At 40.8% G+C, this 16,716-nt stretch overlaps 1 protein-coding gene and 1 long non-coding RNA gene across 3 annotated transcripts in view; one reads left to right on the top strand and one right to left on the bottom strand.

Moving 5' to 3' along the window:
• PRKG1 (protein kinase cGMP-dependent 1) overlaps positions 1-16,716 on the bottom strand; it is a 1,225,781-nt gene that overhangs the window by 181,718 nt on the left and 1,027,347 nt on the right. For both annotated transcript variants that reach the window (XM_088459635.1, XM_088459634.1), the window contains exon 6: positions 54-131. In XM_088459635.1, coding sequence (XP_088315761.1) covers positions 54-131 — 78 coding nt within the window. The remainder of the gene's footprint in view (positions 1-53; positions 132-16,716) is intronic.
• Positions 1-16,716, top strand: part of LOC148473398 (uncharacterized) — a 66,509-nt gene that overhangs the window by 42,904 nt on the left and 6,889 nt on the right. The window lies entirely within an intron of this gene.

Raw genomic sequence — 16,716 nt, 5'->3', positions numbered from 1 at the left:
TGTTATTATGATTTCAAATGGAGCATGGACTTTAAGAGGTGAGGGGAGCTTACCTTCCCTTTGCTGATGATGAAGAAAGTGTCCCCTCGAGCACCCTGCCTGATAATGTAGTCTCCACATTCATAGTGAGTCTAGAAAAATAAAGCAGAAAGGATTATGTTATTATTATTTGCCTTGTAGTCAGGCCGCCTCACACAGCATACCTCAGGGATGTATTACACTTGAAACTTGCATGTGTCAAGGAATCCACTAATCCACAATTACAATGAGCTTATGGTGTATAGACTGCCATACAAGTGTCTACAATAAAGATTCTAACAGCCCCGGGCCCATCTGTATTCTATCTACATTTATAATGCATTGTCCCAATCCACAGCTACTCCAACTTATTGCAGACACATTAACCTGCATTTATTATTAGATAGAGGTGATAAGCTACTTCTCACATACAGTTTTGGGTTTCACACTTGCTAGCGAGAATTTTACCTATTTTACATTCTTATGCGATACACAATGATCAACAGGAAGGAATTACATAAAAAATTGTAACTTCATATAAGATCATCTAAATTATGGAATAAACAGTGAGTTATTTGCTTGTTGAATATCACCTGTGGTACTGTTCTAGGTGTATATATAAATGCATGGGAGCAGCTTGGAAAATGCTGGAAGCTATAGGGATCATTCAACTTTATTGTTATTACCAGCGGCTAGCATAGAAACACAATTCATCTTGGGTGACAGGGTTATTAACAAAGTGCAAATGTACATTAAAAGCAACCTGCATCACATCTCAGCTTTTATTGTCTCATTTTCTTAAGCCCAATCAAAGTTAATAGTCGACTAGTTGCTATGGGTTACTGCCTTTTTCCATTTTGTATGCAAGTAACCCTCACTGTGTCACAGTCATGTACTTAATGTGCCATAGCAGGAATTCTGGAGATTATGACTGGTGCATAAGTAAATATGGCATAGTGTTGTAACCCGTAGCAACATACAGTAGACGTATGCCTTAATTTGATTAAATATACTGAAATATGAATAATCAAATCAGTGTCTATGGGTTAGAGCACAATTATTTGCAAATTTACTTTAGTATGAATTTTCGTAAATGTCCTATATTATCTGTGGAAACAGTAAAGCACTAGCCTTCCTAACCAATTCCATTTTTTAATATTTTAAAATAAATGTAAAAATTCTAGTTGGTGTGAGCACTTAAGTACCGGTAATCATTCTGTTTTTAGTGATCTACTTTACTGCATTTAATAACATGATAAATAATATCACATAGGTTATGGACTGCCAGTTAAGTAATATTTCTCTATTATTCTACAGGTTTATACAAAATATGGTTTGCACAATGCAAGTTGGTATTGCCTTCACCGACATTGATACATTACAAATTAATGTTTTGCGGACTCGCAGTGGCGGTAATATGTAAATGCTAGTTTCAGTCTTCCCCTTATGTACTAGTGTGGATCGGACAGTGCAAGCCGTGAGACAGAAAGCAAAATAAATTTGGCGCTAATCTTCTGTGTGAATGATAAACAACACCAATATGTATAATGTGCTAAGACTGCAGCTTCAAATACCAATATGGGAAATACAACTAATCCACAAGAAAGGAAAAAAATAAAATATAAGTAAATTGAAGAACTGTCAATTACACATTAAATGTGAAATGCATATAAAAAAAATGCACCATATAAAATTCAATTTAATAACAATAAAAACATACAAATTATCTCATGCTCTGGAGTCAGCAAAAAATGTTAGTTTGATCAACTAACATCAAGCAAAACCTTTAGCAGAATAGCAATAGTAGATTGCATAGCTTGCAATTTGTTAGTTAATACGGCATAATCTCCATTAGGTGGAAGCAGTTCAATTTAAACCAGGGGTGGGGAACCTTTTTTCTGCCGAGGGCCATTTTGATATATATACATTATTATTTGCGGGCCCGATGCAGGTCACGCCCCCTCCGTGTGATGTCACACATGGGCGGGGCCACAATCGCCGGTGATTACAGCAATGCCCGGAGCATCCTAAGGATGTGTGACTGTCTGAAGCATCCTAAGGACGCTCCAGGCGGCCCTGCTGCATAGATTCTGTCTGCAGGATGTCATTCTAGGCACCCTGCTAGCCAAATGAGGCTAGCAGAAAAAGGTCTGAGGGCTAGACCAAATTATTCAGGGGGCCTTATACGGCCCCCGGGCCTGAGGTTCCTCATCCCTGATTTAAATGGATGAAAATAGTTAGTTGTTAGTTTGTACCAGCCTCTTCCTGGCGCAATGTCTCCTGAACTTGCTCTAAATATGGACTCTGGCAACGGCTCTGCATTTGAGAACGCAGCTGCATTCACTGAGGTGCCATTGACACTACCATTACACGCCCATGAGACAAGACTTTTTTTGCGTTTACTGCAGGACACCTCCGAGTCACCTCCCAGTTCCAGAGGTGTATTTATAATGGGTGCAGAGTGTGCAGTGTACACGAGCCCCTGGGTCCTGGGGGGCCCATACCAGACACCCTGCACCCATATTTGTTTATACTTACCTTTCTGTCATCTTCATAGTGCTGCTCTGCAGCGTCGGACTCACGCATTCGCAGAAGAGAGGTCTCCGGGAATAAGGCGCCATTTTCCCAGAGACCCACGCATATAAAGTACATTCTGGCATTAAGCCAGAATCTACCACACTCTGTGTACTGTAAGAGAGGAGGGGGCCCAATCCGAGGCTGCACATGGGCCCCCACCTTTCTTAAAACGCCCCTACTCAGTTCTAATACTTGTGATTCTGTAAGCAATAGCAGACTCTGCTTAAGGGTTTCCAAGACTTTTGGCGTATGTGCAGTAGCTAAATCGCAGTAGCTAATTAGTAAACTGCACGAAAATTGGTTAACCTCTGAATCAGGCCATATGTGCCATGTGACTGTTGTTGCCATGGTAGCCACAGAACACTGATAAATCTGAAGAGGTATCAATCATTAAGAGCAGCTTCAAGAAAAAAAACATGGGAAAATATTGAACAGCAACATTCTCCTTATAGCCTGTCACGTGATTAGCAATAAAAAACACACCTAATATTTTCATGGGATTAATACTTTAAGTATAAAGAGAAAAAAAATAGAGCAAACCGGAAAGATGCAAAAGACTTAAAGCCACACAGTCGCTAAAAAAAACGAAACAGAAAACATTATAAAAAAAATGAAAAAAATAGAGTAAGGGGAAATACTAGTACACTTAGCCCAAAATGCTCGCTAAAATTGGGATTCATTTAGTTTTAGGAGAAAATCTGTTTGTACAGTATAATTTAAATTACCCCAGCTCCCCACTGCCCCCCTCCCCCCCCCACATGTTTTTACTAAGGTGACAAATTGCAACTTAACTCAATTTGCTGATGACTCTACATCAGGCCCATTGTGGCTCTTGGTGTTGGAATTTTCCTTCTTTTCATTGTATTCCTTGTTATATTGCCAGTGATTCACATTGTACTCATTATAATAAATATTTTGAATTGTGCTTTTTTTCATTGTTAAAACTATTTCATGTGCAGTACAGTGTAACAATACATTTTCGACTGGAAGAAACATTATTGCTATTAAATGAGAATTTTAAATGTGCAGGATCGCAGCGGCTTTCTTCTAACGGTAATTTTCCCAAGGGCCTAAAAGCGGCCTCTACATCAAATCATACAATATTATTTTCTATAACACATTGATTGTGTTCTAAAATCTGTTTGCTTTTTTAATGCCACTAAAAATGTAATAAAAACTATTAACCTTTTCCAACCTAAAGAATATTGCATTGTATTAGGAATTACTACCTGTTATTTGCAGCGCTGGAGACCGAAATACAATCTAGTAAGAATAAGGTGCATGGATAATTTGCTACTTGGTAATGATCCTATTATATGGCTGTTGCTGGTATTGATCTACTGTTGTTATTAGTGGGCATTATTGAACTCCTTACCTTCATTTGTGACACTAGCGCTGCGGTATTTAGCAGTATTGCTAGGAGAGATTAGAGGCTCTATTTTCATCTTTCAATGCCTGACGCTCCCTTCTCCGAGCTATGACGGAGCTCTGTGTTTGCGTTTGGGATATGCAGCCTGTGCATTTGCATAGTGCACTGCCAACTAAAGTTTTCATTTAGCCTTTGTGATAACAGAACAGGGAGTGAAAAGTAATGCACCTTGACAGCCAGAGCCACTGGAAAATCAATGCAGTCCCAATAATAGGGGACATGGCGAAGCCCTTTTGAGAATACCAGAGCCCTGTTTGCATGCTGTGCCACCCATGACCCACTGATGGTGATTATGGACCACACAGGACATAAAGATGCTTTCAACAATTCAGAACTCTTCTGATAGATATATCGCCCGTTCCACTGAACAGCCGATATAGCCATAGTGTATCGCTGGGTGTGTACAGCGGATATGTCTGATCGACATGGTTCACAGACATATCCGATCTGCTGTGCAGTTGTCAAGCCCAGTTCATCGGGCAGACGATTGGCAAGTGTGTATACACTCACTTACCAATCGTCAGATAGGTAGCGGGTCGGCCAAACGTTGCCCTAATGTGTACCTAAGTTTAGGTTCTTTCATGATGAAAGAACCTAAGTAAAGAATTCTGAAACATTGAAAGCATCTTGGGGGTCCTGTGTGATCCATAATCGCTGTCAGAGTGCCGCCTTCAATGGTATTGGATGCAGTCATTATACCGACAGTCGGGATGCCGGCGCTTACAATGCCAGCGCTGGAATCCCGACACCTGTTAGAATCCTGGCCACAGCATTCCGACCGCCGGCATCCCTACTGTAAGTACAGAGGTTAGGGTTAGGCACTAGGGGGAGGGTTAGGGTTAGACACTAGGTAGGGAGGGTTAGGTTTAGAGGTGCAGGGGGGAGGGTTATAGGTTGTTATAGCTCCACTATAAAGTTACTAAAGATAGGCGCAAGTTATTCCCCCATGGAGATAGCCATACCATCTGTGTAGACCACACCCACACACTAGGCATGCCCCCACATCACTAGTCACACTGCCACAGAGGTTATCACACTCCCTTGCAGTGGCACACAATAGGCCCTTCATAAATTTCAGCTCCAGGCCCATGTGGACCTTAATCTGGCGCTGGTTGCAGGTTGTGGACATGGTTATTCAGTGGGTGCCAGCAGCCTCACTCAGAGTGAGCTTCTCCTGATCAGCAGAGTTGCTAAGGGAAGGAGGTTTATTGCAATAATAATTTTTTTTTGCCAATGATTTCTTCTGTAAGCATTTTCTTGTCTGGGTAACCATCCAATTTTTTGTCTAGACAGTAAATATAAATATAAATGATTGCATTTATCAAAACTACACTTTTACACCTGCTCATTAGATTTATGTGGCAAAAGGCACATGGGCAGAATGGGTGGGAGAAATAAATGTGTTCATGAATATAGTATGCATGCTTAATATACCAAACAGGTACAGAACTGTATATGCAGGGGAGGATTGGGAATTAAAACTGGCCCTGGAAAAGTTTATTAAACTGGCCTCATGCAGGCAAGACCAAATCAAATCTAGTTGCCCCAAACACAAACAATGGTTAACTATAGCCACATTAAAATACATAAAGCATCCATGTGACCACCATATAGTACAGAGAGCATCCCAGTGACCGACATTCAGAACATACAGCATCCTAGCAACCACAATAAAATACAAAGAGCACTGACCACCACACAGTAAAGATAGCATCCAAGTTACTACTTTACTCTATAGATAGCAAAGCAGTGACTGTCACACGGGACAGATGACATCCTAATGACCACCATAAAGTACAGAGACCATACCAGTGGCCATCATACAGTACAGACAGCATCTCATTGACCACCATATAGTTTTTTGAACCTCACAGTGACCACCATTCAGTGTACAGAGCAACCCAGTAACCATTATACAATATTGACAGCATCCCATTAACCCACCATACAGTAAATTGAGAATTCTAGTGAGCATCATACAGTACACTGAGCATCCTAGTGACCTCCATATAGTGCAAAGAGCATTGTAGTCTCAGCTGTGCAGTTCAAAAACCATCCTAGTTACCACCACACAGTACAAAGAGCATCCAGTAGACACCATGCAGTAGGAAAAGCATCCAATGGACTGACATGCAGTACAAATAGCATCCCGGTGATCACCATGGAGTACAATAAGCATCCCCGTAAGACCCATACAGTTCAAAGAGCATACCAGTGACTGCCACACACTATAAAGAACATCCCAGTAATGGTCATACAGTGCTAGCAGCATCCTAGTGACTACCATGTAGTACGAACACCATTATAGTGACCACCATACAGTGCAAAGAGAAACCGAGTGACCTCCATATAGTACATTGAACATGTCAATGAACACCATATGGTAAATGGAGCATCCAACTGAGAAGGTGTGCTGGGACTTGTAGTTCCACCATAGCTGGATAGGTACAGTCAGACTTTTAGTTATTTATAGGACCCCAAGACTGCTTACCTCTGGATGCTGAGTTCTAGGACCAGAGCTCTGGAAATGACGCAGTAGCATATTTATAAGCCAAAGCCAACCAAATGTTTTTGGCCACCTAGGGGAAAAAACGAACCAGCAGCCCTATGAGCCATCGAACCCCTGGGAAAACCTCAGTTAAAGCCTATGTGACATCACAATATAGAGGTGTGTTTTAACATCACAATCTTCTCACCCCATAGTGATAAAAGCCTCGCAATAGAAGTTTGTGCTACTGTTAACATTTAGATGCTCAGATTGGCTCTGTGATGGCTTAGCTCATTTATTTGTTTGTTATCAGCTATTTATAAATCACATATATATTATGCAGCGCTTTACAGAGAATATTTAGTCATTCACATCAGTCCCTGCCCCAGTGGTGCTCACACTATATGGCCTGATTCAGTATGGATCGCAATTGTGATCACAGCTGCGTAATCGCACGCAATGTAGATGCGAAAATATCCTAATGCCTGCCACCGCTCAGCCAGCATAGAGACGCCCACTGCTGCTTTCTCACATGCATAATACCTCGCAGTCCTGCAAATACATCGGTAACATCGAAGCACATCGGCCCATCACGCACAATTACAGCAGGTCTGACCCGTCGCAGATATTGCAAGTCTCGTCGCATGCAGTGAGTACTCAAGCTGCGTATGCAATCACAGAGGCTAATTTATGCACGCCCATGCAATGGCGTTCAAACGGACAGGCACTTCTGCAACCACTGCCCCGTCACCACCCCCAAACACTCGCGGCCTGTCACACACTCTGCAATGGATTCCTATCTGCGTGCGTAATCGCAGTGCGATGCATACGCATCCGAAGCACTGAAAATATAGTCTAATCTGCGTACGTAGTTGCAAACGCGTACATTGCTGAATCAGGCCCCTATATTCTTACTGCATGGACACACAAACACACTAGGGTTTATTTTTGTGAGAAGCCAAATAACCTACCAATATGTTATGGGAGGGTAAGAGAAAACCCATGCAAAACAAGTAGACAAGTAGAACATACAAACACCACAAAATACCTCCTTGATCAGGAAATAAGCTCTTGACTTCAGTGCTGTGCTAACCACTATATTGCCCATTTTGCACACTGACAAGCAGGAGTATACTGAGAAAAATGCTGTTTTTAAAATGTATACTGCTCTAATAGACTACAGATTTGTCTCTCTCATTATGCTCACTGTAAGAACACAGCATGAGCAATCTATATTGTACAATTAATCATTAGGGAACTAACTAATGTATGTGTATAGTGATGTCTGTAGTGCCGTAGAGAGCTGTGAACGGCCTGGGTATTTCCGGAGGCATGACCTAATGTAAGGAGGCATGACCACAAGTCATTAAAAAGAATATAGAAAAATGTGTATTTCGCCGTTCAGCTCGCTCAACAAGGGGGTGTCGTGTGTCCCTCAGCCAGAAGCAAAACCAAGGGAAAATGGCGTTCGCCTTCCCCACCCCCCCCTCTACACAGCCAGAGGAGACTGCTGCTGCCATTGTTGTGATACTGTAATGTTAGCCAAACTGTATATATCTCTCAGAGTTTAATTCTATTCAATCACTGGCAAAGAATTGGCCCAAGGAACCACAGGCAGATATTCAAAGATGCAGCATCTAATGATTTCCGTTGACTCGAGAACTGATATACCTGACAAGCTACTGTATCATTTGTATCAAGTGTCATGTAGATGAGACAAGGCCTATTTGAATTAATGTACTATAGGATGAATAAACCTTGACATCTTGAGGGAATTTAACACATTTCCTATCAACTATGCCCAATATATGTTAAAACATGCTTAGTAATCCATGAAAAATATGGTTTGACTGCTGGCTAAAAATAAAATTGTAGATTGTAGATGATAAGCCTACTAAGGTGATAAATCATAACTGTCTGTATTTCACCATTCATATATGTATCTGTTTGTTTATTATTTATTTATTAACAGTTTCTTATATAGCGCAGCATATTCCGTTTATTTGCATATTTATTTATTTGTGTATCTATCTATCTATCTATCTATCTATCGAGAACTTGTGTTTTGAAAACTGTATATAAGTGCAGTGAATGCTTCAGTAAAATGGCAGCCGGATAATTGGCTGAGACAGAATCTGTTAAAATGAAAATCTGCACGACACCATTTTGCGAATGGCAACAAGACACCATTTTGTAAATGGCCGCCCAATGCCATTTTAGCGAATCTCACACAATGTCAGTACATACGGCGATGTTATTATTTAGCGTTGTGCGATTCCCACACAATAGAACAATGTTAAAAGTCCTCATTATATACATACATTTACTAAAACATATAATATGAACAATACTGCAAAACACGTAGCACGGTGTACTCCACAAACACGTAGACGCACAACACTAACTAGCGTCTTTTCTTAATATCCTGACACTTACACATTGCACACTTACATAGAAAGGTTCCCTAGCATTAAGGTTAATATTGAAGATTTTATTCATTATTAATTATGTATTAAAGTGACTGTGTTTAAGATCTCAGGCTTAGTACATGATAAGCAGACCATGTTTGGTGCTATTCTAAACCACTGTTTATTTGCAGATCGCCGGTTCCATCGGCACGGAGATCGCAACATGTGTCTGCAAATTATGGATCATAGAGAGTTAGGCATTGAAATGTACTCTGTAATGTAGCCAGTTTGTGCTTTGGAACCACAATCAAAGTCTGGAAAGCAATTATTTCATCCGCGTACGCGACGATTAAATAGCGACTTTAGGGTTTATAGATCATTAGGTATTCACACAAGTAAGGCAAAAAGTTGCATTTCAACATACAGTGCAAAGTAAACTCATCACTCATCTGTTTATCTGTGTATCTATCTATATCTATACATCTAACATTATTTTAATGTAAGATTTAAGTTATAATAAGTTTAACTTACCCCATGAGATGTCATGTCAGCAGACACAGCTGATTACAGACTGTTATATACCAAGCAGTGACTTTTATACCAAAGCTGACTGGCATTACAATTACTGTTTCTGAAGTAAGCCAGCCACATTATAAGCCTACTAAATCACAACCTATGAACATTTCACCACAACTATCTATCTATCTATCTATCTATAGATTTGGGTCAAAATAAGCTTACTGCACCTTACATTATGAGAATCAGATACACGAGGTAACAACTGTTATATACCAAGCAGCAATTTTTGTACCAAAAACTGAGTGATATCACAAAGACTGTTTATGTAGTAAGCCTTTCCCATAATAAGCCTACTGGGGTTATATAAATAACAATCTGTCTACATTTCACCACATACATACATGCATCTATGTATCTATGTATCTATCTATGTATCTATCTATCTATCTATCTATCTATCTATCATTTTCACATAACATTTACAAAAAGAAACTTACTTTACACAGTGAGATGTCATACCAACAGAAAGAGCTGATACGTGACTGTACTGTAAGATGCACTGTCTTTTTTTTTAACCAAAGCTGAGTGATGTCACATACTGTTTATGATGTAAGAATGTCACATGATAAGCTTACTAAGCTGAAAATCACAAGCTACCTGTTTTTCACCTCAAATATCTATCTGTTTATTTATCGGTTTGTGTATTTAATTATCTATCTAATATCATTTTAATATAACATTTAGGTTATAATCAGCTTACCTTACACCATGAGATGTCATGCAGAAACAGTGAATAAGTGACAGCTCCATAATAAGCAGTGTCTTTTTTTCTTTTTTACAAAAGTTTTGTGATGTCACAAAGGTTATTTATGATGTAATCCAATCACAGGATAAGCCTAAAATGATAAATCACTACCTGTCTGTATTTCACCACACATATATTAATCTGTTTACCTATCTGTGTATCTATTTCTACACACCTAAAACTATTTTAATATAACATGGTCATAATAAGATTACCTTACACAGGGCTGCCGACAGCTCTGCCGGGCACAGGTACAGGGAGGGGGCATGGCCAACCCGGGGAGATGTAGCGAAACCCCCTCCTTACAAATAATAAAAAATTCAACATCTTCACGGCCACTAAGCGGACGAACGCTTGCACAGGTAAGGGCCGGTGTCCGGTGGTGTAATCGCTTCCGCTTCCCCGCATATAACGCAGGAAGAGAGAGAACTGACTGCTTGATAGCAGCATGTGTGCTGGACTGTGGAGAGAGGCTGATGCAGCAGCAGTCAGTCCTATCTCTCCATGCCGCAACCAAAGTGACAGGGGGGAGGGGGGCAAGCTGCAGGACCCAGGCACGGGTCCGGGTAACGAGTAACCCCCCTCTCGGCGCCCCTGACCTTACACTGTGAGATGTCATATCAGCTGATAAGTGACAGCCCCGTAAGAAGCAGTGTCTTTTTTTTTTTTCATCCAAGGCTGAGTGATGTCACAAAGGCTGTTTATGATGTGAGCCAGTCACACGATGAGCCTACTAAGGTGATAGATCACAACCTGTCTGTGTTTCACCTCATATAAGGGGGAATTCAATTCAGTGCGATATTGAATTGCGAAGGGAGGGAGCTCCTGCAGTATTCAGTTCAACACGCTGTTTGGGCGAGCTAAGGATTTCTTCTTGTACCCCCCCTGGGAATGCGAGGAGAAATCTGACCAAACTGCCGGTCGCGCAGCTGTTTTTCTGCTTAGCGCGGCGCTAACAGCTGCGCGCCTGGCACTTTGGTCAGAGAATGCCATTCTCTTTCCACACAGCGCACTGAATTGAATAGCTCCTGGAGCTTGCTCCCGGCGCTAGTCAATTCGCGTTGAATTGAATTCCCCCCATAGTTATCTATTTCTCTGATTATCTATCTATCTACATCTAATATTATTTAATTTAATATTTAGGTTATAATAAGCATACCTTACAGTTACACCATGAGTTGTCATGTCAGCAGGAACAACTAAATAAGAAGCAGTGATTTTTGATGTCATAAAGGCTGTTTATGATGTAAGCCAGCCACATGATGAGCCTACTAAGATGTTAAATCATAAGCTATTTCTATTTTCCTGTACCAAAGCAGCCACGCTCTTCAGTGACACATCGCCACACCTACAGATGGGGCCTGAAACTCACATGGTGTTGTGGCCATGCCCCAACATACTGTGTCCATGCACTGTTCCCACGGTGGCCCTAAATGGTTGGAAGGGGATGGAGCTAAAACGTAAGAGTTTTTATTTTATAAAATGAGCATTAATTTGTTTTAATAGAGGTCAGGCAAGATTGGTAAACATTACAAACGACATGATATTTTATCATTAGACTTGGGAAGCATTAAGCAATCTCATAAAAAAAAGTATCATTATATCTCACTGGGTTACAATTCCCTAGTTGAACACAGCTCCCATTTTAATTTTCACATTTATAGAGCTACCGTTATTTTTTTCATCGACAAATCCCTTTAGATGCATTAAACCTTCCATATGCTTTATCTGTGTTCTCAGCACATTAAGTTTAAATGGGAATATCTGACTGAGATGTGTTTATCAGTGCAGCGAATGATTTATGGCCAGCCTGGATATCGTTTTGTAAGCAATCAACAGCACTAAGTGACGTTTACAAGAAAATAACAGGAAAAACATGCTTTATTGCTAGTTCCATTTTATGAAGGGTTTATATTTATTAATCGATTTAATAAACCATTTGTTGTGATTCACACTAGATTAATTAGAATTTGCCACCACCTTTATAATGTCCCAAGAGGCTTTTAACATGAACTAAATAAATTGCCATAAAATAGTAGTATTTGTCCAAACTGAGTTTGAAATCAGTGTAACACTGAGCCATATCATGGGTGAAGGTCTCTCTGTACATGACAGTTCTGTCTGCAATGGTCTCCGTCATGCTCAGAAAATCCAGTGGAGATAGCATTGATTTAAAGAGCTGGTATGGAAATGTATTACCTAAAAGATTGACTTCCTGAATGGAATTGATTATCTCCCCCATTTATGATGGATAGCCTATTTTGCATGCCAGTTCCTGGGAATTACTTTGTTTTAATTGAATATATTCATGCAACCTGTTGGTGCTTTCGCTCTCTAGGCCGGATTCACTACGGATCGCTATTGAGATCGCAGCTGCGATTACGCAGACCTGCTGCAAAAATATGCTAATGGTTGCAAACACAAAGCCAGCATAGAGAAGCCCACTACCACTTTTACACATCCGTAATACCTTGCAGTCTCGAGTATACATCGGGAACATCGAGTAACACCAGCCACTTACACACAATTACAGCAGGCATGACCTTACTCGGAAATTACTAACCTCGTCACACGCAGTGAGTACTCAAGCTGCGTATGTCGTCGCAGTGGCTAATTAATGCACACCCATGCAACGACGTCCAAACGGACAGGCATGCCTGCGTTTCTCCAACCACTCCCCTGTCACCACCCCCAAACACTGACATCCCGTCACTTAAACTGCGATGGCTTTGTAAGTGCATAGGCATTCGCAGTGCGATCACAATGCCAACTCACGCACGCGCACTGCGGTTTATACGCATGCGCAGTATGCACCATCGGCTGATTTGCGCACGATGTTGCAGTTGCGATCGCTGCTGAATCAGGCCCTCTATGTAGAAATTAAATATACTGCAAAATAGATTCCATCAAAAACAGCAATAACAGGTGATAAAGAACAGTATTATATAGAGGTAGGCAACATTTCTGTCAAGTAACAGATCCTTTAACTGTACAAATTCTGCAATTCACTCCACTGTACTGTATAAATCAACTTATAAGGCAGCAAATGCTATTGTTTTTACTGGTGATAAATCACGTAGTGAGATAGACATTTGCTTAGTATTTTTCCATACCCTCTTGTGTAGTCCTGCAACCATCGTGTAGTGTTCTATAGAATAACTTCCCCTGGGGAAGTGGAGGGGGCAACTTCAATTCAGAAGCAAAGCCATGTAAATTAGGCACCTTTCACGTCATCTCACCTGAGCGACACAGCAGGTAACATTATCTCTGCACTGGAAGGCAAAATTCTGAGTGTTATATAAAACACATTTATACTCCCTCGGGAGAAGACAGCGAAACATAACAGAGGTTAATTATAGAGTACAAGAAGCCAGAATTGATGCTGCTGGCCTCCAGGCATGTCTAAGATGAGCGCTCTACACTACATTTGGATGGAGTCATAAACCGAGTATCCCAGAGTTAGCGCACAATACTAGTTAAAGAAAGAAAACAGAGCCTCTATCTCCCAGCTTCCTTATACTGCATATTAATGGCATTAGACATACTACATTTACCTGTACATTGCGTGCTTGTACATGTACATTGGAAATAAATGCTGACCCCATCTGCATACAAAGTTTGCAGCATGTATGCGCCCACGCCACCCCTATGCATAGACATCATCACTATCTATTTGCACCAACCTTATCCTTGGTGCAAGAGATCTGTCTGAAATCCGATCACCTCTGCATACAATCACCTATGAATTCTGCTTACATGCCCACAACATGCCCGTAAAATACTTCCTAGTGACTGAGCAGGATGGGGAGATAATATTCACAGGTGTGTTATGTGTGGTGGGGATAACATTAGTGAATCGACACATTTTAGCCTCTCCTCCTCATCACGGATCTGCGATTCACAACATTTAGCCGTGCTGGGGACGGCGCCTAATGACATGAGAGCCCAGCCCCCCGAAGTGGGCAGCTGTGTCTCCCCTCTCCAGGCTTCTTCTGGATAGGATCAACAAAAAGTAGGCAAATATGATGCATATACTCAGCTACCCAAAATCCATCCGCAAATCAGACTAATGTGTAACCCCGGAGCAGCCCAAAGGACTGCAAATGACTATGTGGTAAACTGTTAAGGAGGAGTTTAACCATCCTAAGAAAACCACTTTGAATACATATTTAATGATTAATGTTAACTCTAGCCCACTTGCACACACACATACACAATTATCTATACACATACATACATAAAAAATACTGCGGAAGGGGAGACCCAGGTGACAGGGACAGGAGTGTGGTACCTGGAATTGCGTCATGGTGGTCCCACCGCTGCCACAAACTAAAGCACATCGCATAAATATATCATCACGCCTCCCACCTACCCACTTCACCGTCAGCATGCCCACTATACCACCGGGAGCCGTATTCGGGAGTCTCCAAGAAATTCTGAGAGTATAAGCAAGTATGAAATAGAGTGGTGATGTAAGTTTACTTTGAGCCCAGGAAAGCAGCGTAGACATGGGAACCTTGAGCCAGACCAATCCATCCCCTAATGTTTAGAAGGACCATGCCACATACCCATCATATAATATTAAATACCCACTATAAATATTAAACACAATATTTTGCTTTAATTGCTTAAAAACCATGAATGAATAATGAAGACCCAAATGTAAAACATTCCACATTAATGTAAAGCTAATTAATGCTAGTCCTACTAAATGAAAGTACTGTAAAATACCTACTTACAAGTTATTGACAATTTATCAATATTAGGTTAAGTGTATTTTTGTAAAATTCTTAAAAATTGTATATAACACCACACATACAGCAAACAGAACCATACATTAGTCATGCACTGATTATAAGTTACTTGAGAAGAGATGTATCAAGCCTTGGAAAGAGATAAAATGGAGAAGTTGTCCATAGTAACCAATCAGCTTTTAATGGTCATTTATCTACAGTAGCACAGTTTCAAAATGACAGAAGCTGATTGTTTGCCTTTGGCAACTTTTTTATTTTATCTCACTCAAAGGTTTGTTGCATTTCCCCCATGCTTTTTAACATGAATACATAATATAGGCCAGAGGCTTGTAGGTTCCTACTTGTGATAATTGTTCTTAAAACTACTCACTATACCAGTGGTTCCCAAACTGGGTGCTGCGGGGCACTGTCAGGGGTGCAATGGGTTGATGGTCCAGGACCAAATGAAATTGTGATCACTGTGAAAAGCAAAGCCAGTCATGGTGGCTGCCAGTTATAAAATATGTGGACAAACACAAGTGAAACCCTTTCCCCCACCACATAACAGGACCTAAGGATGACAGGTAAGCACAATTTACTTTCTCAATAAAAAACCTTTGTCCTAGAAGTGGTGTAGAAAAAAATGCTTACATTCCAGGGTGTCATGACTCAATTAAGTTTTTGAACCACAATACAATACTATAAAGATGCATTTGCAACAATATACAAAAGTCATCAGGGCTATGGAGTCAGTATTCCAAACCTTTAACTCCAACTCCTCTATTTTATCTGTAGTACTAGTACGAATTCTGTATAATGGCAAATGTGTAGAGGGACCACTGCTACCAAATAGTAATTAATTACTCGCTTATTAGTTACTGGGGAATGTATAACAGTAGTGTAATAAACACAATACATGATTTCACTGTCATGTATTCTCTAGTAACTAATGCACAATGCTGCTATGCCTCGCCCCTGGTGTATCACCATTATTAATACTCCTGACCTAACCCCTGTACTGTACACAACCAATATTATTCATATTGCCATGTGTTACTTACAGTACATACACTTACAGATCACTCTCTGAGCAGCGTCCTTGCACAGCTACAGGTTTTTTCCATTTGTTTTCAACAAAACTTAAGGGATGGCCATCAATGGTTATCCACCATCGGTGGTTAAACACTGATGGCCAATGGTTTTGTGGTCAATGGGAGAGAACCAATGGTTCCTGCACATCTACGGCACAGAGCCTGGCGATAGGTTTTCTTATCTCTGTCTGACACTGGGACACAGAGCATAGCTCCGCCCCATCATGCCCCATCCCCAACTGTGATTCGTCTGCTGCCCCTAAGAGAGAAAAGGTGATATGGTTTCATACCAACGAGGTTAGCCTCCAATGGTGACCATTCATGGTTAACCTATCCATGGCCATCAGTACAGAACTTTAATATTTACAAACAGAGAACAAACCAGCCTTACTGACTGCGCTGCTAGCCCTGGCTTTCTACTCCTGCTGTTTAGCAAAATACATGATTTCACTGTCATATATTCTCTAGTAACTAATGCACAATGCTGGTCATCTTCACCCATGCTGTACCAGCATTATTAGTACTCTTCACCTTTTGAAGCTGGAGTTGAAGTTGGCAAATTTCTACCGACTGCACCCAAAACGGTTTCCGACTCCACAGACCTATATGTCCTACTGTACTTCCCAACATATTAAGAGCCTGACTCGG

This window comes from Taudactylus pleione, unplaced genomic scaffold (genome assembly GCF_031769625.1).
Source record: "Taudactylus pleione unplaced genomic scaffold, aTauple2 ptg000918l, whole genome shotgun sequence".
Lineage (NCBI taxonomy): Eukaryota > Metazoa > Chordata > Amphibia > Anura > Myobatrachidae > Taudactylus > Taudactylus pleione.
This window is presented reverse-complemented; position numbering and strand designations above follow the sequence as displayed.